General features: G+C 39.8%; 1 protein-coding gene across 9 annotated transcripts in view; it reads left to right on the top strand.

Moving 5' to 3' along the window:
* Window positions 1–25,363, top strand: part of DYNC1I1 (dynein cytoplasmic 1 intermediate chain 1) — a 332,370-nt gene that overhangs the window by 297,029 nt on the left and 9,978 nt on the right. For all 9 annotated transcript variants that reach the window (XM_066353884.1, XM_066353880.1, XM_066353888.1 and 6 more), the window contains 2 exons: window positions 11,794–11,934; window positions 16,143–16,268. In XM_066353884.1, the coding sequence (XP_066209981.1) occupies window positions 11,794–11,934; window positions 16,143–16,268 (267 nt within the window). The remainder of the gene's footprint in view (window positions 1–11,793; window positions 11,935–16,142; window positions 16,269–25,363) is intronic.

Raw genomic sequence — 25,363 nt, 5'->3', positions numbered from 1 at the left:
CTGTTTATGATATCTCTCTCCTCCTCAAGAACAGTCTCCTGCTCCTGGTTCCTTGTCACCATGTAGAAACACCTCAGATTTTTGCTGTGACTGTGCATCAGAGATTAGATTTAAGCTAACAGAGTGAGGGGCTAGGTTCTGAACCAAAGTAGCGTGAGGAAAACAAGAGATCGCCCAAGGAAGAGGCTGAATCAGAAACCCACCAGGGAACGCAGGGGTACAGCCTCCAGGGAGACTAAGAAAGAATCACAGCCCAAAGAATCAGAAGAAAGTTACAGGCTCTGCTCACGGGTGTCATGAAGAGCGTGGGACTGGATCCAGATGCCACCTGCTTTGTCATCCACTTGCAGTGTGTCTTGTCTGTCTCCTATTGGCTGGGCTCGATGCCAGGTGTTTGAGAGGTAAATTCACATAGGAAATGGTCTGAAAAGTCAGAGATCTTACATCTAGATGGCAAGGGGTTGTCTTGAGAAAAGAAAAGAAGGTAGCTCTGGACACAAACACCAGTGCCATTAGGCGGGTGGTAATTGGATAGGAGTTGAAGGCGTCACAGACATATCCTAAAATTTGGTTTAGCTTGCTGAACCAACTTAAGAATCAATGTGCATCCACACTGACCGCTGCCACAGTCCCAACACTCTTCAACCAACCCTATTGTTAGTCTTTTGATACTTCTCTCTCCAAGGTCATCTGGGAAACCCCGACCGCTAAATGCAATGGTTTCTTTTTCGTACTCATCTTCTATCACACTGTCTGCCACTCATTCTTGTAGCACTCTACAGCGAGTTACACTCTCTTGGTTTGCCTTGGACCTCTCCACTGGTTCTTTCTCCTTCACTCCCTTGGCCCAGTTTTCCAAAATGTCTATCACAGGTCATTTTCTCCTTCCTCCCCACTCTCTCCTCTCCCTCAGCACCTCTTGTGAATGATTTCTTGGCATGAACTTTAATCCCAGCCTCCCTTTCAATTCCAGACCTACATTTCCGCTGCCACTTAGCCTCCGTGTAGTCTCCAGAGGTCCACGTGAACCATGTGTAGACTACAAAGCCAATGTTCATCCCCTCCTCTATTTCTTCTCCTGTTTGCTTCTGCAGGTTCATCACTCAGTCATCCACACTAGAAAAGCTGAAAACAGTCTCATGAATGTTAGATGTTTCTGAGTCATTTCAGGCATAGCACAGTGGTCTGCACCATTAGTAGCTATCGCGTGAAAAGTTCTTTTTTTCTTTTGGTTTTTTTTTTTTTTTTTTTTTTTTGTATTTTTCTGAAGCTGGAAACGGGGAGAGACAGTCAGACAGACTCCCGCATGCACCCCACCGGGATCCACCGGCAGGCCCACCAGGGGCGACGCTCTGCCCACCAGGGGGCATTGCTCTGCCCCTCCGGAGCGTCGCTCTGCCGGGACCAGAGCCACTCTAGCGCCTGGGGCAGAGGCCAAGGAGCCATCCCCAGCGCCCGGGCCATCTTTGCTCCAATGGAGCCTTGGCTGCAGGAGGGGAAGAGAGAGACAGAGAGGAAGGAGGGGGTGGGGGGTGGAGAAGCAAATGGGCGCTTCTCCTATGTGCCCTGGCCGGGAATCGAACCTAGGTCCCCCGCACGCCAGGCCAATGCTCTACCGCTGAGCCAACCGGCCAGGGCCTGAAAAATTCTTAACTTCAGCCCTGGCTGGGTAGCTCAGTTGGTTAGAACGATGTCCAGATACGCCAAGGTGGTAGGTTCCTTCCCCAATCAGGGCACATACATGAATCAACCAGTGAATAAATAAATAAGTGGAACAACAAATCAATGTTTCTCTTTTCCTTTTTCACTCTCTAAAATTAATCAATCAATATATTTTTTTAAAAACAGTTTTAACTCTATATTAAAGACCATTCATAGCATGTTCTTCCCGCCTTACCCAAACCAAAATTATTTCCTTTCTTAGGACAAATTTTCAGAGTCGCCTGGATGTCCCCCTTCTTACCTTTACAGCTATCTGGGAATTCCATGCCGATTACAGCCAGGTATTGGCATGCTCTGCTTTCTTCTCCTGGCCTGGCTTCCTGACAGTCTATCAAAGTCTGTGCATCTTTCCAGGCGGTTCCCATCACCTGTTCTAGATAATACCTTCCTTGACCACATCAGACCATGGTAACCACCAACACGCCACCCCCCAAATCTCCGAATTCCTCTGGCACCTAACATCTGTACCACAGAATTTAGCACCTGGCTACATACTTGTTCTCTTTCTTTGGTATAAACAAGACAAAAAACCGGTCTCTTTCCCAGGGATTTGCAGACATGGTAAATTCCTCCTTGAATTTTCCCCAACAATGTGTCTTTGAGGAGGAATTTATATTCTTTCTTCCTTTAGATGGTGAAATCTGCTTACCTCTTTGTGATATGATGTGTTTTCCCTTTTGTCTTAGTTATCAGGAAATTTAGAGCCCTTCACTACCAGAGTGTAATAATCAGCTTATCTCAGTATCCTGGTAATAGCTATCTATTCTCTCTGCCTCTGTTGTGTGTTTATTCTTAATTTTGCAGTATATTTAACTTGTAAGACGCCATAAATCCTTTTGGAACAAAGTGAGAAAATAGACCCCCCTAGTAAACAATATTCTTCTCTTTTTATTTCATAATTTTTATTTTCCTATTTGAATTGTGAGGGTTTTTTTTTAGAACGGTCGTATCTTGTATTTCTATCAATTGCCTGAAGTAGAAAGTATATGTTAGGTCCTTAATAAATCATTGTTGATAGACTAATATTTTGGGATATCCTAATTGAAATAACCTACTTTGTTAAAGTAGGTTAGATTATTTTAAACTGAGACGGAAACATCTCCTAAAAATCATTCTAGGAAAGGGCCCTAAGCTCATCTATTTCAGCTAACATTTTGTTACGTGTTTAAAATATCAGAAGACGAAAAACACAATAGAAATCAAAAGTTATAGTTTTAGCTATGACAGTATCTAAACATAGTACCTAAAACAGTTGAGAAGATTAACAAAATCGATAGTTTACTTGCAGTAACTCTTTCCGGATGACAGAGTGTGTCTTTTTTTCTTCCTACAACCTCAAGCCCTGCTGGCTGCCTTTCTGATCAACACAACATTCAGGTGCTGTCTGATTTACCTTTTTTTTCTTCCCTCCCCCTCATTTTCGCATCCCGTTTCCCTCCTGTTCTGACACAGAGTAGCAAATATTAAAATAGGCTTTCAATAAAACTACTTGTGCCAGTCATCAGATTCTTTTCTGTCTAACTTTTTTGGGGGGAAGACAGGGAGGAAGGGTTTTCTTTTTTAAGCTCACCCAGGGAGAACAACTTTGAAAGAAACCACAAGAATGTAATCATCAAGTCACAGCCAGACTTAGCCTGTGTTCATACTTCCTGTCCTTTAACCCTAACCCACCCCAACTCCAGACCCCCCCCCCACATTCACCCACCAACACATATCTATAGCTGTTATAATTTATACAGGCATGCATGCGGGAATAATCCGTATAAGTACAAACACTTTTGAGACTTAAAATTCACCCAGCTGACTGGGTTTTACCACTGTGAAAGAAGCCAGGGTTTGGTGAATCTTTCCCTTTGCTCATTTAACCAGAGCGGAAATGTTTGCCTTTTCATTTCAATATGCTCATGAGTCGCCTTCCCCAACCTTGTCCCTCTAAAGAGAGGAGAAAGAGGGTGACAAATAACAGACCCAACTATCTACATAATTATGAAATTCAAAAATACATTCACCCCCACCTCATGATCTAAACTGTATTCTCTGTCTGATGGTGGAGATGAACTAAAACTCATCTTTTTCCCCCAGAGTAACTTTTTCTTACACCAGACCCATGTGGGTCCATCTTGGTCAGCCTCATGTGACCTCTTAACCTTGCAAACTGCCCACGGTTTGTAAATTATACTTGGTTATTTTCCCGTGGCCATTTCCAATGTCCTGAATCACCTCGTCTCGTGTTTAACTTGTGTTTGCTTTTAGAATAGAAATTAATTTCAATTTGGTTTAGGCAAAACAGAATAAGGTAAGCTAATCTGTTGTAAAACAGGAAGCATGGCAAATATATTCTACATTTGAACAGAATATTTGAATTGCTGCTATGTGATATTCTCTGTACCCATTCCTTCCACCATTAAAATAAATGCAAGAATCAACTATACTGATTTTAGATATAATATAAAAGACACACTGTGTTTAATATCAAGAGACACAGCCCTGGCTGGATAGCTCCGTTGGTTAGAGCTTCAACAAGATACACAAAGGTCGCCGGTTCAATCCCGATCAGGACACATACAGAAACAGATAGATGTTTATTTCTCTATCTCTCTCTCCCTTCCTCTCTCTTTAAAATCAACAAATATAAATAAATTTTTTTAAAAATCAGGAGACGCAGGAGTGCAGACTTGCAAAAAAACTCACCTCTACCCTTTGAGAATGCACCCTTCATATATATAGTCAATTGTTGAAGCAAGAAGTAGAACTAGAAATTTAATTATTTCAATAATTCTCCATTAGATTTTTAAACCTGTTTGATGGAACAAATCTGTGTATTTGGGCTTATGACTTCTAGAAAAGAAATGGTATTTGTCCAACTGTTGTATTTACTAAATTTAGTGAGATCACCATGTCAGATTAGCCCTGGGAACTGGTAAATATTAACCTGACAATTTAAAAATAAGTATAAATCAAGGTATAATCCAGGAACCTAGGTTTATAATTTGATATTTAAAAATCAGTTTAAAGAAATATATATGTGTGTGTATAAATTTATTTATATTGGTGCGACAGTCGGTAAGCCAGACGCTAGAGTAGAGGTTGACAGTTTAAGGACCAGCCTGGAAATGTTCTGCCACTTAACCTCCCCACTAATAAAGTGCAGTTGTACAATTTGACATGAAGTAATTAAGAAATAACTAAGCAAAACTGCTTGAGCCTGTGAATACCGCTTTACATGGTCACCCTTCTAACTGCTCAAGTCTAGGCACAGCCACAAGCACGCTTTTCGCTGCTTCTAGGTCGAGCCACTTACCATCCTTCAACGCCTTTTAAAGCTTAACACCAACGTCAAGTCCCCGCTCTGCCTGACCGAGCGCTTCTCTTTCTAACTAATATCGTGTTGGCCCTGAAACCACTGAGACATAGTAGAAATAGTTGGGGAGTGGCCAGCAAAGAGGGGCTCTCTTGAACTTGCTTTCTGACATCTACAGCCACATGGTCTTTCAGAGAGAGAGAGACAGAGACAGAGAGACAGAGAATCAATCCAGTGAAGAGCCACCCCCACTGTACTAATGAGCCAACTGCCCGGTGACCCTCTCCGTCCTGCCTTGACTCGAGTAAGCCAGAAGCCAGGACACACCAAAGGAGCCCCATCCGGAAGCTCCGATGAATGAAACGGCGATTCAAGAGAGCAGCCCGCTTGCTTAACTTTCTCACAATGACTGTGGACAGCGCGGTGCTACTAAAACGCCTGTTTTAAAGAAGAACCTTTAGGTAGAGCTGATATTCATAAAAAATCGTGCCAGTGTCGGGAAATACTCCTTTTATGAATTAGGCAAAGCTTGTAGTTTTCGCCATGGCTTTAAACACTCAAATACTAGTCAAAACCTGTGAATATGTATACATTCTTTTATATGGATAATTATCTTCTTTATTGGTGGCGCCTCCTGGATTAGGAGGATTCTTCCATGCAAATAAGCAGCAGAGGAAGGTCGTGCAACAAAGAACACCTTTCATGTGGCTTCAGTTCTTACTTAGCAAAACTTCTGCATTTCTAGAGAGGCAAATGCTAAATTCTTGGATTGCTATATCCTTCTTTCTAATCATTTTAAATGAACGAATACAAATAAAATCCTGATATATTCTTGATTAATGCACACAAACAACAAACAGACCCACCAATTATATTCTGTTCAGAATAGCTCACCCAAAGGGTTTATGTCTAATTTTGAATTTCTGGACATGATAGAAACAGGTAAAGATATCATAATTTAGGTATCATGAGTATTTTCTTAATATGAGCCACAGAAATTAAGATAAATACAGGCTGCTCTGTGCTTTAGAAGTAAGTTGCAACTAAATTAGTTTTTCAGTGATAGTACCAAATTTGCAACACCTCTTTTGGGCCAAGATAGTTGGTGTTTTGGTTTGGTTTGGTTTGTTTGTTTGTTCAAGCACTTTCTTTTTTGTGTGAGCCTGAAGTTTTGGGGTCCTTTGGTGGTTTTTAAAAAAGTGATATTGTGGTCTTGCATCTGAATGTTTCCTGGAAGAACCGGCTGGCTTTTTATATTAATAACTTCACGGGAATCCACATGATGATTTTTTGTGTGTGTGACAGAAACAGAGAAAGACAGAGAGGGGGACAGATAGACCAGAAGGGAGAGAGATGAGAAGCATCAATTCTTCACTGTGGTGCCTTAGTTTTTCATTGATTGCTTTTTCATATGTGCCCTGACCGGAGGGCTACAGCAGACTGAGTAACCCCTTGCTCAAGCCAGCAACGTTGGGCTCAAGCTGGTGAGCCTTGCTCAAATCAGATGAGCCCACGCTCAAGCTGGCGACCTCGGGGTTTCGAACTAGGGTCCTCCATGTCCCGGTCCAATACTTTATCCACTGCGCCACCACCTGGTCAGGCCACATGATAACTTTTGAAGGGCATTTTCTTATTGCTCATTGTTTAGAATTTTGGTCATCATTTTTTTTCCTCAACAGGATATAATAATGCTCAAGATAAGACTCTGTTGGTTTCCCTTTCACTTCAGAATAAAAGTGCAGAAATTCCAGGACTCGTTGTCGCCCCCCCCCCCCACCTACCCATGCATTACTCCCCTCCACTCCAAAAAAAAAAATTTAGGGATTAGAGAAATATTTCTAGTATTGTTAGTCTGCTTGGAAAGTGAATCATTTAGAGGTAAACGGAACCTCAAGGACCACAGTATTTAGAGGTGTTAGGCATTTTAATGCAGATCTTTTTATCACGAACCTTCAAAATACTGCAGCCTGTAAGGATACAAAGAAGAAAACAAAAAATAGGAAGATAAAGCAAGCATTCTATTTTCTAGATGTGACTCTGGTACATTTCTGACATCAGAAATAGAAATTCATCTCTCATAAAATCATTCTGTAGTTAACTGATTGGAAAAATATGCAGCTCTCTTCATTGTCAGAAGTATACTTATAAAATCAAAGCTCACATCGAGAGATCAAGTCTATTGTAAAATGTTGATGGGTGTTGTACAGTTTTATTTTTTAACAGAATTCACTACCTGCCTCTCTTATGTAAATGTAATATTATTTATTCCTTCTTGGTCAAATAAGAGGTCTATTACTTTCATCATTTCAAAAATCTTACTAAAAGCCAACCTGTACATTTTATATGTCTACTTTGATGAAATAGAAAGTAAAAAAAAAAACAACAATCACTGTGATATGAATTGCACAGAGCATCAAGGAAGATGGCTTTAATTATAATACTTAGCTTTGAATAACTATAAAAAACTTGATTCCGTTCAGTACTTACTGCACAACAGAGTCAGAATCCCAAAGCCAATAGAAACCCTTGAGGTCCAGCCTTCTACCTTACATATGAAAAAAACTAAGATCAGGGAGAAGTTAAATTTCCCAAAGTCTGCAGTTTTTCTACTTTCTCCTCTTGCCTTTCCTACTCCATGCTTCCTATACGTCCCCATCTTTCAGACAATTTAATTTTAGTCCTTCAACCAACCGACATTGTAGAGATGCTTAGTGAACTAGAACCCGTATCTTTGCCTTCTAGCATCTTTTTGTTCCATTCTAATGTGTGGCCTGTTCTTACTCTTTGCAGGCTAAATCCTATCCTAGTCCCTAGTTTTCAGGAGCAAAAGATCTCTGTTACTATCACAAGGTGCTAAAGATGCCCAGAATTCTGTGGGTAACATCTTTGGGATTATTAATAATTGATTCAGGAACTAAAATGCCCATTCTGATAGTGATCTTGTAAAACTCTTATCTACAAGTCACATAGGGTGTGTTCAGTAAATATTGGTGGGTTGACTGGGACAGCAAAGAGGAAAGGTAACAGATCTGTTGTCTTTTCTATGAAGACTGAAGACCATCGCTGTGTTGTATAGAGGACCACGTGGTGCCTGCAAATACAGGATGTGCTGAACAGCTAGAAAAACCAGAGTCAAACCCAACTCCACCACTTACAACCTTCGTGGCCTTGGGACAGTTACTAAACTTTGCTGAACTATAATTTTCTTTTCTGTAAATACTGTCTACCTTACAGAGATTTTATGCGGATTAAATTACACAATGCGTGTATAGAGTCAGGCACACAGCGAACACCCAACAATTTACCCTTCCCTGCCCTTCATGTCTGCCTGGGAAGTGGCTGGTCGTTGCTCCGCTGTTCTGTTTGAGAGTCGAGGTATTAAAACCAAGCCGATCTGCGTCTGGATAGTTTAGCGTTTTTGGCACAGCCTTGGAAACCTGTCTAAAACACAGGGTGTCGCAGCTCTATTTCACTGGCATGTGTCACACGTGGAGTAGGCTGTAGAATGGTACAGTTCTCTTGTTCTTTTTTCTTTCACAGTTCACGGATACTAAACATGGCATTAGAAAAAGAAACAGCGTTTTTTTTTCTCCAGTGAAATTTGATTGTTTTGAAAAAAAAAAGAAACTCTTTCTACAGTTACATGCTGTGGAACAATATTTAGTTTACTAAATGGCCTTGAGTATTTTGCGGAGTAAATATTTAAAATCACCAAGCTTCTGTGGCTTTCCTATAGACAAATATTCCAGGATCTTCCTCAAAATCATTGGTCACATTTGCCCCCACAACTCTCTACCTTTGCAAAACCTACGCTATTCTGAAATCAGTGATAAGGCAAGAGAGCAAGTTGTAACAACTTTCTAAGTCCAGACGTGTATATTTCAAAATTCCAAACCAGAATCTTTATACCCAGAGGCTCTTGATATATTTTATGAAAATGTAACTATTTTAGAATATATGTATTTACTATAAAATGTTATCTATCAAATGTTTAAAGCAAATTTTCAGGTGAGTTTTCAGGTTACCTTTTGAGTCCCAAATGAAATAGAATGAAAAATTCCTTTACTGAAAGAAGTACAATTAATATCCAAAATAACACTGCCTTAGCCTGTGCCTACAGCATATGCTGTGCTACTTTAGGAAAGCAATGTCAGTCCACATGGTACCCTGATAATAGATTCAGTCCTGACCGAAACTTTCCCAGCCTGTGAATGCATCGAGGTTAAAACAAAGCCTTTGAAAATATAAGCCTTTCTCCCTTCCCCCAAGCATGCACATACTGTAGCCTGGAATTACTTGCACAGTGACTTTTATAATGGAAGGTTCAGTCTTGGGGCTTAGGGGCGTTAAGGAAGTTGGGGGAAAAAAAACTAGAGAATAATAATAGCATTTCAATGCAATACTATTAAACATGAGAAAATTGGTTTTTGGTAACATGAATAATAACAGTTATTTCCAGATGTTAAAAAGCGAAGTCTCCAGGATAGACTACAATTTTGACTAAGTTTCCCAGAGAAGAAGCTAATAAAAGAAAAAAAGTGTGAGTGTGGGGGGGGGGGGGGGTAGGGGCTGGAGGTAGGGAACGGAATGGCACTGGAGATGAACAGGATAAATTACTGAGAGAATGAACACATCTAATAATATCAGCTCCATAGAAAATGAGTCTTTAAAGCTGGGTGGTAGTTATACGGCCCACTGGGTTATTAAGAGAAGATGCTAAAAATGAACTTTTTAAGGCATGTACAAGTCTTTTCTACCTTTTAACTTTAAGAAAAATGTGCTACTCGTGTTCTTTAACAAATAGTAACTGGCTTGCTAGAAAATCAAGAATTGGGGCAAGAATAATCTTCCACTGAGAATTGAAATTTAATACTCATAAGTGGTCAGTGAAGAACCAGCTACTCCACACTGCCTTTTTTTTCTATATTAATAAGGAGAAATGATACAATCATGCTACTTCGTGTTCTTGGATAGTCACATTTTCTGGAGAAAGTTTGAATCACCTTGTCCAAACAGTAAGAGGAAGAAAAAAGCTAGATAAATAGCAAATAGCCAAATAATTTTAGTTCCAAATCACTATGCAGACATGGCACTTAATACACATTTTGACATGAAAGAGTGACAGAATATTGAAATACAAAACTATAAGGCTAATGTTCTTTTAATTATTTTGGAGATCTCAATGTCATACATGTTATTGAAATTACCACCCCCCAATTAGATACTTTTTGAGTTAAAAATCAGACATATCCCACACATATACATGCACACAATGAACTGTCTAAATCTTCTGTGTTGCTTTCCTGGTAATACAATTGTATTCACTTGTGAACAATGCCAAAGTAATTTAATTTTTGGAAAGAGAAATCACGTATAGTTAGTACCTTAACACATTTTTGCATTCGGTTTAGGTTATAAAAGTTCCTCGTCTTCTCGCTGATTTTGTTCACTTTCATTTCAGCCATGCATTCTGAGACTTTTCCATTCACTATCAGTACACTTTGGGAGGTGGGTCTAATCTTTGGAACTGATTTCCTACAGAGACATTCTTTGAACATTGTATGCAGATTGTTCGTATTGCACGTTATCTTTTTCTGGTCTTGCGCTCTGGCCTGCACAGGCATTCAGTCAAACCCCTGAGTAAGACAGCTGATTAGATGAAGAAGACAGGAGGGGGGAAAAGCTTCCATTGTTTAGATTTCTGTCAGAGGATATAAGAATACTTAATTTCTTTTTATCCCTAGGGCTTTCATTATCATTTAAATTTCATTTTACATTAATTGATCAGGGATTAGTAAAGTCATTATGCAGAAATTACAATAAGACAAGCCAGATGGAATGAATAATTCATGAAGTCCAATTACGTTTTATTTCTGGTGTACTTTCAAACTTGCCTCTGACTTCTGTGCTATTTTGATGTGACAATATTCACTGGAAATCAAGAGTGCCATTTTAATTTATTGTATCCCTCCAGAGTGGCAGCATTTGTATGCAGTGGGGGTATGGTAATGCATCCCAACCACCACCTCCCTCCAAAAAAACCCCCACCAATTTCAGGGCTCTTGGAAATACTGGGTGATCTTGAAAATGTGGTTCATCTCTGAAGGTTCAGGGTCGTAAGTTGAGCCACACCAGTCCACCTGATTTGGGTGCACTGACCCTAGGTCGAGAGACTAGGGTCTTAGGACCACGAGATGTTTCCCTTTAATATGTGTTCCCATTCTCCCGCCGCAAAGGAACCTTAATTAAACTATGGATTTGGTCCAGAGTTGGACGGGAGCAGAGTTGCAGCTACAGACAATGACCACGAGGTGGCAGGCGTTGTCTTCGTTGCAAAGGGTTCGGGGCCACCTGGACCGCCGGGGTTTGCAGAGCATCCCCGCGGGTCGGATCCCGGCAGAAGGACCCCAGTTGGGTTCGGGCTCCAAGCGACTCGCAAAACGTAGCCCGGCCGGAATTCGAGCGAATGAGCAGTCCGGTCCACCTGCCTGGAGTGTCTCTGGCGACGGGGACTGAAACACCGCTTCCCCCCGCCACCACCCGGTCCGTCCAGCCCCCAGCCCCTTAAGAGCAACCCCCACCACCCCGGGATTTATTTATGCCACTGGACAGTTGTAGTCACATTAAAGCTACGGTTCACCTTCTCGGGGACTTTCATCTCGGGAAGTTTTATGACACTTTGTGAATGTGCAAAGTTTTTAATTAGGCTCGCTAGACAGCCCGAGGCAGCAGCAGCGCCACAAAGTCTTCACGGTCTCTCTGCTTTACAGCACAACAAGCCGCTCTACTCCTTTGAAGACAATGCAGACTATGTGTACGATGTCATGTGGTCCCCCGTGCATCCCGCGCTCTTTGCCTGCGTGGACGGGATGGGGCGCTTGGACCTGTGGAACCTCAACAATGACACCGAGGTGAGCAGAGGCGCAGGCGCCGGGCGAGAGGGCTGGGAGGGGGGCGCAGTCGGCCTCTCTCCGTCTCCCCTCTCTCTGCAAAGAAAAACAAAAAAACCCCAGAATAAAAAATCGGCCTTTTTTGGACAGACCCTCCAATTGCAGCTGGGCTGTCGACCCCCCATTCTTGACTGCTCTGAAGGGAATTGGCAAATGCATTGGCCAAAAATAATTTAATCTCACTTCATCCCCACACCGTGGCAGATCCTGGACAATTGACGATCTTTTTTTTTTTTTTTTTTGTAAAGAGCAAACCGATGCTTGTTCATGCTTTTCCCATAAGGGAAAGGACACACAGGCAAATTTCAGAGCGGTGCTAAAATAACTCTCTTTGCAAACATTTGGGAAAGTACGCTTTTGTGGTCCTTGATTTTAGATTGGGCTTTAAAAGGGAACGATTTGTCAGTGTTCGCTCCTTGCACGATGCCTGTTTTGAATTCATAAAGATGATTCTGTTGACTGTTTATGTTTAGATCCAGATCCAGCCTCCATTTAATTTTCACAAGGTAAATAATCTTTGTCTAAGATGTTGACCTCACAGGCAGACTTGACTACAATAATTTCCAACTCTGAATATGTGTGTTAAACTCAGTAGTTTTAAAAAAATGGTATTTTTAACGTCACATATAGAGTACTTTATAAGGGGAAAATAGCTATTTTTTTTAAAAGCAATTGACAATAAGGGAAAACTCTTTTTAAAAATTAGGCTATATATATATATTTTTAATTAATTAAATTTTTCCTTTTTTCCACTCAAAATTATTGAGGTTTTAATTTGGCTATGTGTGTTTTTTTTTTAATATGAATGTTAAATAGCTTTCCATTTAATAAAACAAAATGGTTTGTTCACCATTCCTTGGTCTCAGATTCGGAGCAGCTCTCCATAAATAAGAATGGACAGGTAAGAGGAACAAGTGTTGCAAACTATATGTCAAGTGGAGAACAAGAGAAAGCTCTTTTGAAGTGTTTTGAGCAGGAAACAGCTCAGCCTTTTTAATTAGGAAGGCCACAGCTGGAGGATGTAGGGAGGAGCAGACTCACCTAGTATTTTTGTCTGAAGGGCAGGGGGAAATATCCTTCAGGTGTTATTACTGAGTCATTGTATCTTGCAAGATTATATACAACTATAACCAAATAGCTATCTTTTTGAAATATTTCAGTTTAAGTCTATTCTTTCCTTTTGGCTGTAAAAACGTTGTATGTGACCCTTAAGGATAAGGGTTATGTAATAAAGCATCTTCGAAGATAATCTAAAGGCATGAATACATGCAACACCCATCTTTTTGGATATTGAAATGTTTATAACATTAGTGATTTTAATAGAAAAATGTTATTACTCCCATTGTAACAGTTTCCCAAAGTCTTTCATCACTGTTGATTAAAATCATATTGCCTCTATTTGCTAGAATAAACTCGTTCACTTAAAGCACCAAAAAAAACAAAAACAAAACAACACACATTTTCCAGGTTGACTGAGGAGACCTCCTATACCAGAAATCAGACTTTGAAGAGGTGATGTGTATGTAATACCCAACTACAATGCAATGAGAGTGAATGTTCTCTAAAGGCCTTCATAATTCCTGTGTAACCATTTTTAGTTTGTTTGTTTGTTTGTATCAGCTTCTTAGGTAAAATGAAATGAATACCTCAACATTGACAAACATCATTCTTCCTGTCTTTTTCTCTAGATATCAAGAGACAACCACATAAAAGTTCTATAGTTATACATTTCAAGAAATCAAAACTGGGCATGCGAACCATTTAGTTTTGTGGTAAACATAATTCTGCTTTCACAACAGTAGTTGATCTAGTGAGTCACATTCAAATCCAGGAATGAACTTTGAAAGCCTTCAAGTTAGCGGGGCCTCCGATAGCTCAGCTAGTAGAGCAAAGGACTGTAGTGGATGAAAAAGCCTTCCAATTATTTTCACCTTCTATCAAGTTGAACAAGATTTTTCAAATATTTGTGAGATTAGGAATTAGATTTATTTAAAAAAAAAAAAAAAAAAGAACCCTGAAATCCCAGTGTTTTGTTGATACTCAAATTACGGTACTTTTATACCAAGTTGTCCCAACTGCGCCTACGCAAAGATTATTTATAGTCATTGACCTCAGTATCACGGACCTCTGCCCAGTGTAGTGATTTATGCTGCCTTTGCAATTGAAAAATAATGTGAAAATATTTGTGAAACTGAAGTACAAGAACAAGAAAGGCAGAGACGAACTAGGATTATTTTCGTTATAGATTCACCAACTCTTGAAAGGCCATTACTGGTCAAGCTAATAAAATATATTTTGTCAATCATTTGATAATTTATTAGCATATAGGTATAGGCTGTGATAGTCATTTTTACTACTTATCTATGATAAAGTATTTTTAAGTGGTTATAATATTAATTGATTTACTTTGCTAAATTACTTAATTCCAAATAAATAAAATTCTCTAAAGGGTATTAGGCATGATTTGAAACGTAGACAAAGATCAGTTTCTTCAGAGTGATTTTTTATTATAGTCATATTAAGATTAAATAATTTTATTAAATTTTTCAAATGTTCATAAATAAAATCTGATATTGAATAGAGTGAGATAAAGTATAAATCTGTTTTATTTCTCTAAATAATAGAGTTAAAAATTAAGTCTGAAAACCCTATAGCTGAATCTCAGGTTTGTTTTCTGAACAAGCACACCAATAATAGAATGTATTGACAGAATTATGGCCCATCTAAATTCACATTGTTTTGGCCTCTGAAAGGTTTGGTTAAAAATTCAGTCTTCAGCCTGCACAGCAGGTAAGCTTTATTGTAGAAATTGTCTTTAAAAATAAATAAATAAATAGATAGATAGATAGATAGATAGATAGATGAGCTGGGGACGTTTGTTTTACATTTTTGCTCACAATGGCCATACTGTGATTTAAGCGGGTAAAAGAATTTTTATTGATGTCAGGATTAAGTTTAAACATAGATTCTTACATATGATGGCGTTTTTATTGCTATTTTAAAGATAGATGGGTATGGGGTCAATAATCTCGTATAAACAGATGGTTTCAATTCCGGAATGCAGGAGTGTCAGGCACTGTATACCTCGTGTTTCTATCCTAAGCCCACGTGTGGATCAGACACGGGTCTGGAACAGTGGTGGGGTGACCTCGGTGGCCCTCTTTGCACTACATTTCTTTTCTTCTTGTCTTAACATTTACCTCTTTTTATTTTCTCATGGCTCATTGTCACTTCTTATTCAACACTCCTGGAGATCTGACCTTTAGATGAATAAAGTTCCAGCCTTCAAAACAAGAGTATGCACAGCCCACGATAGAAGAGGAGCAAGCACACTAAACTTTTTTTCAAATAACTAAGGGTCTTGGGACAAATGCTTCTGGTGACATCAGCACCTCCAGTTCCCTTTAGTAAGGGTTATTATTTTAATTACCCTCATTGTCAGACTTCAGATGTTTATTAGAGGAGAACTTTTCTAGGAGTCTGTGACACACACACACACACACACACACACACACACACACACACACACACCATCCTACCAGGGTATCACCCTGGAGACATTGCCAACAGTATAGAGTGCTTCCTCCATCCTGGGGCTGCCCGGAAGAAGGCAGACAGGAAGAAAAAAAGAAAAGAGAGGTGATTTTGAGGTTTTGAAATTTTTTGCCTACATACATTTTTTTTCTTCTGATCACCCTCTCCCTGATGAGGTTTTGGGGGATCAATACGTATTTTTCCCCTGAAGATTTATATTAATATGACTTTTATTCCACCATACCTCACCCCCTTCCTTCTGCCTTTTATAGTGTCCTTATTCTTGATACATCCTGAAATGTCTCCATCGATCCACCAATCATGACCTGATCGCGAAGTACCACACCGAGCTGCTGTGCTTGTTTGTGTGTTGGACGTACCCCCTGCATAATCTGAAGAAATATTTATGTACCCACTGATTGTGGAAAAGGGTTCTCGCTCTTTTTATTTTTCATTCAAGTGTCTCTCCTCCATACCCCTTAGTATAATGGAGCATATGATTTAAAAACAATGAATCCTTTTACTTCTGCACAGGGATGTATGTTACTTCATGCACACGAATGCAGTGGTGACTCATCCAGTTAAACATATATTTCGAGTCACATTCAGAGAGTCTTTCGTAACCTCGTTGGCAGGTTCCAACAGCAAGTGTGACCATCGAGGGGGCGTCTGCCCTGAACCGTGTTCGTTGGGCTCAAGGTGGCAAAGAAGTTGCCGTTGGGGACTCAGAAGGCCGTATTTGGATCTACGATGTTGGAGAGGTACATATTCTTTTGTTTGTTTGTTTGGACTTGTATATCTCGTTTAAAGACCTAGTGAGATGATAAACAAGACCCTGTGGGCCACAAGAGCCTGCGAGAGTGCGTTTGCACATTGTCATTGACTTCAGTGGGAGTTGGGGGAGCCTTCCTTAAGGCACCATTTGGTCTTGTGTCCCCTCGCACCAGACACTCATAGTTCATGATCCAGGCTCTCTTCAGAGCATTCTAGAACTGCCTGCTGTCCTGGGGTGAAGCGTGGCACCTCCCACCAATTGCATGAGAGTGCAATATTTGCCAAACTCGTCGTGCTAACATCAGACCTGAACTTTGTTGCTTCTAAGTCAAGTTTTAGTTGATATGCTCCATTAAATGTGAACTAGTGCTCTTTAATTAAAATGTAGCTGATTTAAAAGGCTGAAGTGGATCAGAATTTTGTACCTTTTCTATGATATTCAAAGTTATTATATGAAATATTGACGTCTCTGGTATATCTTGTTACATGATACAGGGTGAGGGCAAAAGTAGGTTTGCAGTTGTGAGTATGCAAGACACAGAGCTTATCCTTGTATTATTAGTTATTAATTTTTATTTTCCACATGAACAACAGTAAAGCTACTTTTGTCCCATCCTGTATGTAAAGTATTCTTGAACATCATGGCATATATCAAAGGAAAAAACTGCATCTTTTATCTCAAGAAAATCTCCTTGAATTATATAGACTATATTTAATATCACATCACCAATTAGTTGTGCTGAAGTATATCTGTTTATATTTACCCTATAAGAAAGTGTTAACAAGAGCCTTTATTTCTGACGAGGTTAAAGAGTGTTTGTCCTGAAAGATAGAAAATATTGAACTTTCAAGTAAAACAAAATAAGAATGTGCGTAATGCTATTTTGGCATAATATGAATCTAACATTTGCATTCCGAGGGGGAAATATACCTCATTCATATGCGTAAACGTCTTAGACTTAGGACAGGCTCTGTGAGCGCTTGGGAGGCGAGCTTAGCTGGTTATACTGGGAAGGGTTGTGTATGGTTTCGTCACTCAGCATTCTATACACTTGGCAGTCCTAGATGGCTTGTTCTACAATGGAGCTTTTGATGATCTATTATATACTGCTGGATGGTACAGTTGATTGTGTTGAAACAAACTACATGGTGTTGTTTTTGGAATTTTAAAACATTCAGCCCGAGACAGAAATGGAATGACTTTAGAAATAGGAGTTTTCTATTTTGGGATGTACGACTCTAAGTGAAAGAACTGGAGGAACCTCTCGGTGTCTCTGCGTGTTTCTGTTTCCTTAGACAGCCCCTTAACTGCTCCTTCTGCCACAGGCTGAGTCATTCCACCAGCATCAAAGGCTCGGTTAATATTTATCTCCAGGCCTGGAGATGCAAACGGTCTGGTGATCACTGACGCAGTTTGGAATCCTTGGGAAAGAGAACACCCTCTGAATCGAAGGCATTGCCAATAGTTTTCCAACAGTATTTCCTTCCATGGCTACTCTTTAATTCAGTATATCTTTTTTTTTTTTTTTTTTTTTTTTGTATTTTTCTGAAGCTGGAAACGGAGAGAGACAGTCAGACAGACTCCCGCATGCGCCTGACCGGGATCCACCCGGCACGCCCACCAGGGGCGACGCTCTGCCCACCAGGGGGGCGATGCTCTGCCCCTCCGGGGCGACCAGAGCCACTCTAGCGCCTGGGGCAGAGGCCAAGGAGCCATCCCCAGCGCCCGGGCCATCTTTGCTCCAATGGAGCCTTGGCTGCGGGAGGGGAAGAGAGAGACAGAGAGGAAGGAGGGGTGGGGGTGGAGAAGCAAATGGGCGCTTCTCCTATGTGCCCTGGCCGGGAATCGAACCCGGGTCCCCCGCATGCCAGGCCGACGCTCTACCGCTGAGCCAACCGGCCAGGGCTCAGTATATCTTTTTATTGGGTTGCCTTAAAATAAAACTAAACAAAAACAAAGTACTCTTCATTGGTTTATTACTAAAAAATATGAAGGCTAGCCAAGAAGGAGACTATGAAGAAACAAACAAGGTTTAGATGTGCAGACAAGCTCAGAGGTAAAATGGCAGAAAATAGATGAAATTAAAAACAACCCTTTTCCATCTTCCTTGCTTACATACGACGTCCTTTAACTCTTGCGAGATTACGCGCAATCTTGTTTTATCTAAGCGGGCTGAAAAGCAGCATAGTTTAACAACCTAGTTTATTCAAAGACAGGCCTTTTGAAAAGTCTGTATGTTGACCACATACATATTATATATGTAAATACATATTTAATAAATATACATATATTTGTGGTTTTTTATATTATATATAGTACACATATATACATATACACACTACCTCTATGTAATAAGAAAACAAAACATATACACAGAATTTTCTGTGATAGTGATTCTATGCTCTGTGTCTAGAATATGACTCATTTGGGGCATATAAATGATTTTGCAAAAGTCGCTTTGGCTGATAGGTGTCTGCTAAAACTTCTTGCTAGGTTGCTATCATCATTTCTAAATTGTAAAGTGTTGTTACACTCGTATTTCTACTATTGTACCAGCAGGTCAGGCTGGTTTTCATTTTTGTATTATTGCCTTTACTTTTCTAAGTGATATTACAGACTATAGAAATGTCTGCAACTATAGACCAGTCTCGCCTATTGTCTGGAGTCTAGACAGGCTATAGAAAAATCTCTGTGACATATAATAGGCCAAACAATTTGTAGGGTTGTTTATCCCTACAAATGCACTACCAGGAGGGGAAAAAAAAGGATATACTATTTTATTGAGAGTAGGTAATTTTATAATCTTCTAGCCCTTCATTGAATGACCAAAACTCAAGATAGGCTGACACATTTGAACAGTTCTTTCAGTATTGTCTGATCACATACAAAAGCAATCTCCAGCTCAGAAAAACTCAGACTTAACAAGATAATTTTGTCTTAACTATAGTTTTATTTTTTTCAGTATTTTTTGTAAGGTATGTACAAATTTACCTCCTATTTTATTTGTGGGGAAAAATAAAGGAGGAGTGTCTTTTTCTCTTTGCTCGCCTCTACTCTAAATCTCTGAAGACCAACTTTATAAAGTTTCCCGGTCCTAAAAGGAGAGATGGCTTGTCTAGAGCTGAACTCAGTGAAGCCTGCATCTGAGAGGCAGTAGATCCCTTTGTGGGCAAAGACTGCCACTGTTGTCATTACTGCCGTTGCCTTCACCCGCCGAGAACGGACAGAGCATGACTGTGCTAGTGAGAGAGGGGTGCCTTCTCCACAGGGCCTGCCCAGCCTTTCCAATCACCCAACTGCCAAAAGCCCAGGTACCCTCACAGCCAGCTGATGAGACGGAAGGAGTTTGAGCAGGAAGTGATTTAAAAAGGAAAAAAATATAGAGGAAGAGAAAAAAAATATGGCATTGAGGATCAAATTGCTAGTGGACTGTGCTAGTAGTACCTGTATGCAAAATTGGCCCTCTGGCCCCTATCCAAACTAGACCCCTCGCTAGGGTCATGCTGGCCTTTGGATAGAAAACCGTGTTTGTGGAACCCTCTTGGAAAGAAAATGAAATGCTTTTAAATAAACCTCATAATACAATCAGTTTAAGAGAGTAAATGATAGACCCTGGCTAGTAGCTCAGTTGGTTAGAGCATTGTCCTGACATGCCGAGGCTGTGGGTTGGATCCCGGGTCAGGGCACATACAAGAATCAACCAGTGAATGCATAAATAAGTGGAATGACAAATTGATGCTTCTCTCTCTTTCTTTCTGTCTTTCTCTTTCCTCTCTCTTTAAAAATCAAGAAAGAAAGAGAGAGAGAAAAAGAGAAAGGAAAGAATGAGAGAGAGAGAGAGAGAGAGAGAGAGAGAGAAAGAAAGAAAGAAAGAAAGAAAGAAAGAAAGAAAGAAAGAAAGAAAGAAAGAAAGAAAGAAGGAAAGAAAAAGAAAGGAAAGAAAGAAAGGAAGAAAGGAAGGAAAAAAGAAAGAGAGAGAGAGAAAGGAAGGAAGGAAGGGAAAGAAGGACAAAAGAAAAGAAAGAGAGAGAGACAGAGAAAGAGAAGGAAGGAAGGGAGGGAAGGAGGGAGGGAGGGAGGGAGGGAGGGAGGGAGGAAAAGAATGAAAGGGAGAAAGACATGGTAGTTTTTAGAGGACACTTTGTTGATCCATTTTCCTTGGACTCAAACGTTGACTAGGTGTGTGCAGAAAGACATCTCCCATTGCTTCTCTCATAGCTGATTCAGCTGAGAACTCCAAGGAGAAAGAAGCAGGCAACAGGCTTCCTTTTGCCCAGGTCCTGTTCCAAGAATGGGGCTGGCTTCATGTGGGCATTCTCTGCAGGCTCGTCGGCCTTGCGCTTAGAGAGCCCTGAACTTGGTTTAACGCTCCGCTGTCGCTGTCTTGCAATCATTAGGAAAATTTTTAACAAGGCAGCCTCCACATTTGCATTTTGCACTGGGCCCTGCAAACCCTGTTCACAGCACTCACGATGCAAACCCAAAATGCCAAATTTTGGCCTTGACCTAGACCCTTAAGAGGAAGGAGAAATCTTTAGAAATGTGGTTAGAGGTAGTCCGTGCCATATGTTCCTCTTATTATTACCTATTTCTAAAGACTATTTTAAAATGTTGAATAAAAATAGCAATGATTTTACATTATAAACATCAGGAGGCCAATAAAAATAGAGCTGAAACCATACTGGATATTCTAATTCACCCCATAGCCCTATTTTGATCACATCATAATTTTAACTGAGAAAGATCTTTGGGAAAGATTTCTCTGGTGCCTATATAGTTGGAGTGGGCAGGGACAGCCTTTCTCTGTCCACTCCATTGGCAAGAACTCCCTGATAAGAGACTCCTGTGGCTACCAATGGAGACATAACCATTCAGGTCCTGGTCAATGTACCTACCACTGAGACCTGACCCTCAACTAAAAGGGCACTGCTGAAAGGGACAGTCCCAGCAGAGGCTGCTGGTGCTTCAGGGAGTCCCCAGCAAGTGTCCCCATGATCCTGCTCTCCATTATGGATACTTATTCTCCATGACTTTTAAGATGATGTCAGAAAACAGTGACTTGAACCCAGATTTACTGGCACAGTTTTATGAACCTCTGAAGGGGTAAACAGAGGATTGTGTATGAGCTCCCTGAAATCACCAGATTGAGTTGGTCGATCCTTTGCTTTCTTTTTTTCTTTTTGGTTATATTGAAATGTCAAAGGCATGAGTAATATCTTCATACTTATGACTCAGAAGGTAAAATATAAAACAGCAATGTTTTCAGGTAGGCCACGTGATGCTTTGTTTATATAGAAATGAAATAAAATATTTTTGGTTGTTTGATTTCAGCATTGTATCTAGAAAATATACTACACACATTTATTTTCACAGGTAGGGGTCTATTTTCTTTGCTGCACAGGTGGTTAATTTCCATTAGCATAAATAAAAGTTATGTGAAATCAATGAAAGACAGAGAAAACCCCTGGTATTATGATTTGACTCTAGTTTTATTCTATTTGTGCATCTTACAAGTTACTTAAATGGACGGTGGTTGTATGCACCATTTAAATGTTCTAAGATTTAAAATAAAAAATGAGCTTAGCTCTTGAGTGAGTCTTGAGGATTCTTTTGTCCAAACTATGGGATTGCAGCGTGTTTGCTTTGGAGCAGTGTGATTCCATTCAATTAATTGAAATGTGGGTAAGATAACAAGTCATAAATTAACTGCAAATATAACCTGATAATGTTGAGCATATTTTGCTTCAGAATACACTCGTCGAGAGCTGTTAATCATGGTTGAATTTTTTCTTTAATGATGTGTGAACACGTATATTTTAAAGAATTATGCATAGAAATTACCCACTGCCGTGGCTCCTTTACTGAATAACAAGCTTTTTCATGTATGTGGAGCTGATTTTAATAGCACATGGGCCAGTGAGTATAGAATTATCCACGTGTCCCGATGATTGATAGCCGATCTACCTGTCGTCCCTGCAGATGTGTTTTGTGGAAAGCCCGTTGCCATTGAGACGGCTTGGGTGCTGTCGCACAGACGCCACAGTCTCTAACCCCTATGTGTGCTGCTTACCTGACTTAGTTAGAATGCTGTTTGCAGCTCTGGGTTGGAAAAAAGCAGTTTATCTTCCTCCTCTTATTATTTCATTTTTCCATTCACCTCTTCCAAGGAAGATTCTGTTTTCAGTTGTGAAAAACACACAGGAGTTTCAACTCCCTGATTATATTTCTGCAGTAGTCAAATGATAAAATTCCAAAATCATGTTCAGCTTAAGGAAGGGATTTGAAAAATAGAATGGCAGCTTAAAATCTGTAATTTGGGAGATGGCTAAATCTTTTTGCCCTGATTTTATTTGCTTGGTATCTTCCTCACTAATTATCTAAGAAAACGTGCAACTTTGGCAACATTTCCGATTACTTGTTTGGTATGACTGTTTGGGAGCTGGTCATTTTATTACAAATTCCAGTAAATACAATAATTTTGACACTTATTAGTATATATATATATATTAAAAGGTCCCTGGAAAATTCTTAAACAGGGAAAATGCAGGTGAATATGACAGGTCAAATAGAACTGTTGAAAACATAAAGTGTGGCATAAATGTTTATTTAAATGTATTTTAAAGCTGAAATGAAAACTGAGCATGAAAAGTTTATTAGAAGCCCAACAGGAAAAATGATGTATGCAGTATGGCTTAGAATGAGGTATCATGTGCAAGAACCGTAGAATGTATGGCGCCTCGCACAGTTCTTATCGCCAGCTGGAGTGACAATAAAGGAAATCCGATGAGCCATTTCTCTTGCACTTCAAATAGCACTTCGCTGTGTAGCATCGGAGGAACTGGAAGAGCTGAGCGCTGAGGAGGACTCGAGTGACACAAAATAAATGCAATACATTATGGTTTTAAGTGGATTATACTTAAGCACTCACTGTTTGCTTTGTGGAACTTCACGTTTTTCAGTAGGACAGGGCCTTCTTCCATTTTCCATCAGAAATTTGTGCCCTGAATATAAATAACCCCCTCTCTGTGGGGAAGAGGGTGGACGGAACACAAAATAGGAAGTTAAACTGAGATTCTGTGGTCAATTCAAGTAAGAGTTCCTTAATGAAAAAGAACTGCCAATTGAAATCAGCCAATTTAATTCTTATGCTTTATGAAGGCCGTTATCCCCTGCTGATAAGGAGCGGATATCGCAGCCTCCAGAAGGCAGTGTGCTGGGCTCCGCTTCCCTAGTCCAGTTACAATCACCCCAGACGCTTGTGTCTCTCAGTAAGTGCGAGTGGCCTTAAGTTGCAAGATGCTTGACAATCTTTGCAGTACTGGCTTGTTCTTCAGTGAAGAAATAATTTTTTTTTTTTTTTAGCTGATGAGAAACATTGCTTCTGGTATTTCCTCCATAGAAAAGAAGACTGACAAAATCCATTCCGTGGTAGCAAACCCCAAATGCCCACACTCAGCTCTGCTGATCATATCTACATGTTTGACGACCGGAACACCAAACACTGGAATTCTCAACTGTACTTTTCAGTTTTTACCCGAATTTTTATTGTCATGGCCACAACACTGTACAGTTCAGTTTAAAAACACAACAGCGTATTTAGGGTGGTAATAAATATAATTTTATAAAATAAGCCACTTTGAAATAATATATTAATTCATTTCCTTGTCATGATAAATTATATGTATTTGAAATAAAATAGTTTGGTTAAAATGTATGATTGTAATTTTAGTATTAACTTGATTTCTTCTAGGAAAAGTGCTTAGCATAAAAAAAGAAAAGAAAAAGCACTATTAATTCTAATTAATGTTATAATTATTCATCTTATAGTGAATATAGTAACAGTGGCCTTCATTTTGATAATTATATATGTAAAAGACCATAATTAAACTAATTAGTATATAAATAGTGTGCTTATTCAGGTAGCATTAGTTTATAAAAAATAGATTTATGGAATTAATATCTTTTCAAGGCACTTAATTGATAAGAATACTTTAATGTATTATGGAGTAGTTGAGTCAATGAAAAGAAAACCCTAATATTTAATTTTGTATAAAATCAAATTAATGTGTGTGTGTAGTAATTTGCAATATTCAATGAAATTCATATATTCCCATTTTGGTGGCAAATGGCCTATGAATATAAACCTTTGGAAACAAGTGCCAGTTTGTATAATTAATCATCTTTTATGATTCTTCTGTGGTTTTAAACTGTCATCTTCAATAGCAGTTTGGATTTTGAAGCAGTCGCTAATTATAGCGTTAATTTTTTTTTTATGACTGACAAAATTGTGTTTAGTTTTAGAATTTCAAAACTGCTAAATTTTATCTTGAAAAATTACTGCTTAGAACAGAAGCCTCAAATCACAGCTTGGACCAGCCAAGCGTGGAGCTGCTTCAGCCACGTGGGAGCTTGGATTAATACTGACCTGGATAGAGACGGGGACTCACCTGCTTCCTCCATGGTGTGTGTGCCCCTACTGGTATTCTAAAGTATGAGAAGAAATCCAAGATAATCTGGGGCATGTGTATGTGTAAATATTTATATACCATTTGGTTGGACTTGCAAAGTGAGGAAGTGAATGAATCATTATAGTCTTAATTTCATGGAAGGTCTGCATGAATTATTGAGAATGTCTTCCATCAGAACATCCTTTACTTTTTTTTTAAATTAAGTGAGAGGGTAAGAGGCAGATTCCTGCATGTGCCCCAACAAGGATCCACTCAGCAAGTCCACTAGGGGGCAGATGCTTTGCCCAGCTGGAGCCGCTACTCTGTTGCTTGGCTACTGGGATATTTTAGTGCCTGAGAGACACCATGGAGCCAACCTCAGTGCCCAGGGCCAACTTGCTCAAGCCATTCGAGCAGTGACTACAGGAGGAGAAGAGACCGATACAGAAAGAGAGAAGGAGGGTGGAGAAGCAGATGGTTGCTTCTCCTGTGTGCCCTGACCAGGAATCGAACCCAGGACTTCCACATGCTGGGCTGACCCTCTACCACTGAACCAATTGGCCAGGGCCATTTTTTACATCTTAAAACAAATCATTTAGCATTTCAGGAATTTCAAAACTGACCATTATGGGAA

Source organism: Saccopteryx leptura, chromosome 12 (assembly GCF_036850995.1).
Source record: "Saccopteryx leptura isolate mSacLep1 chromosome 12, mSacLep1_pri_phased_curated, whole genome shotgun sequence".
NCBI lineage: Eukaryota > Metazoa > Chordata > Mammalia > Chiroptera > Emballonuridae > Saccopteryx > Saccopteryx leptura.
Note: the sequence above shows the minus strand (reverse complement) of the source record. Positions and strands in the feature narration are given on the sequence as shown.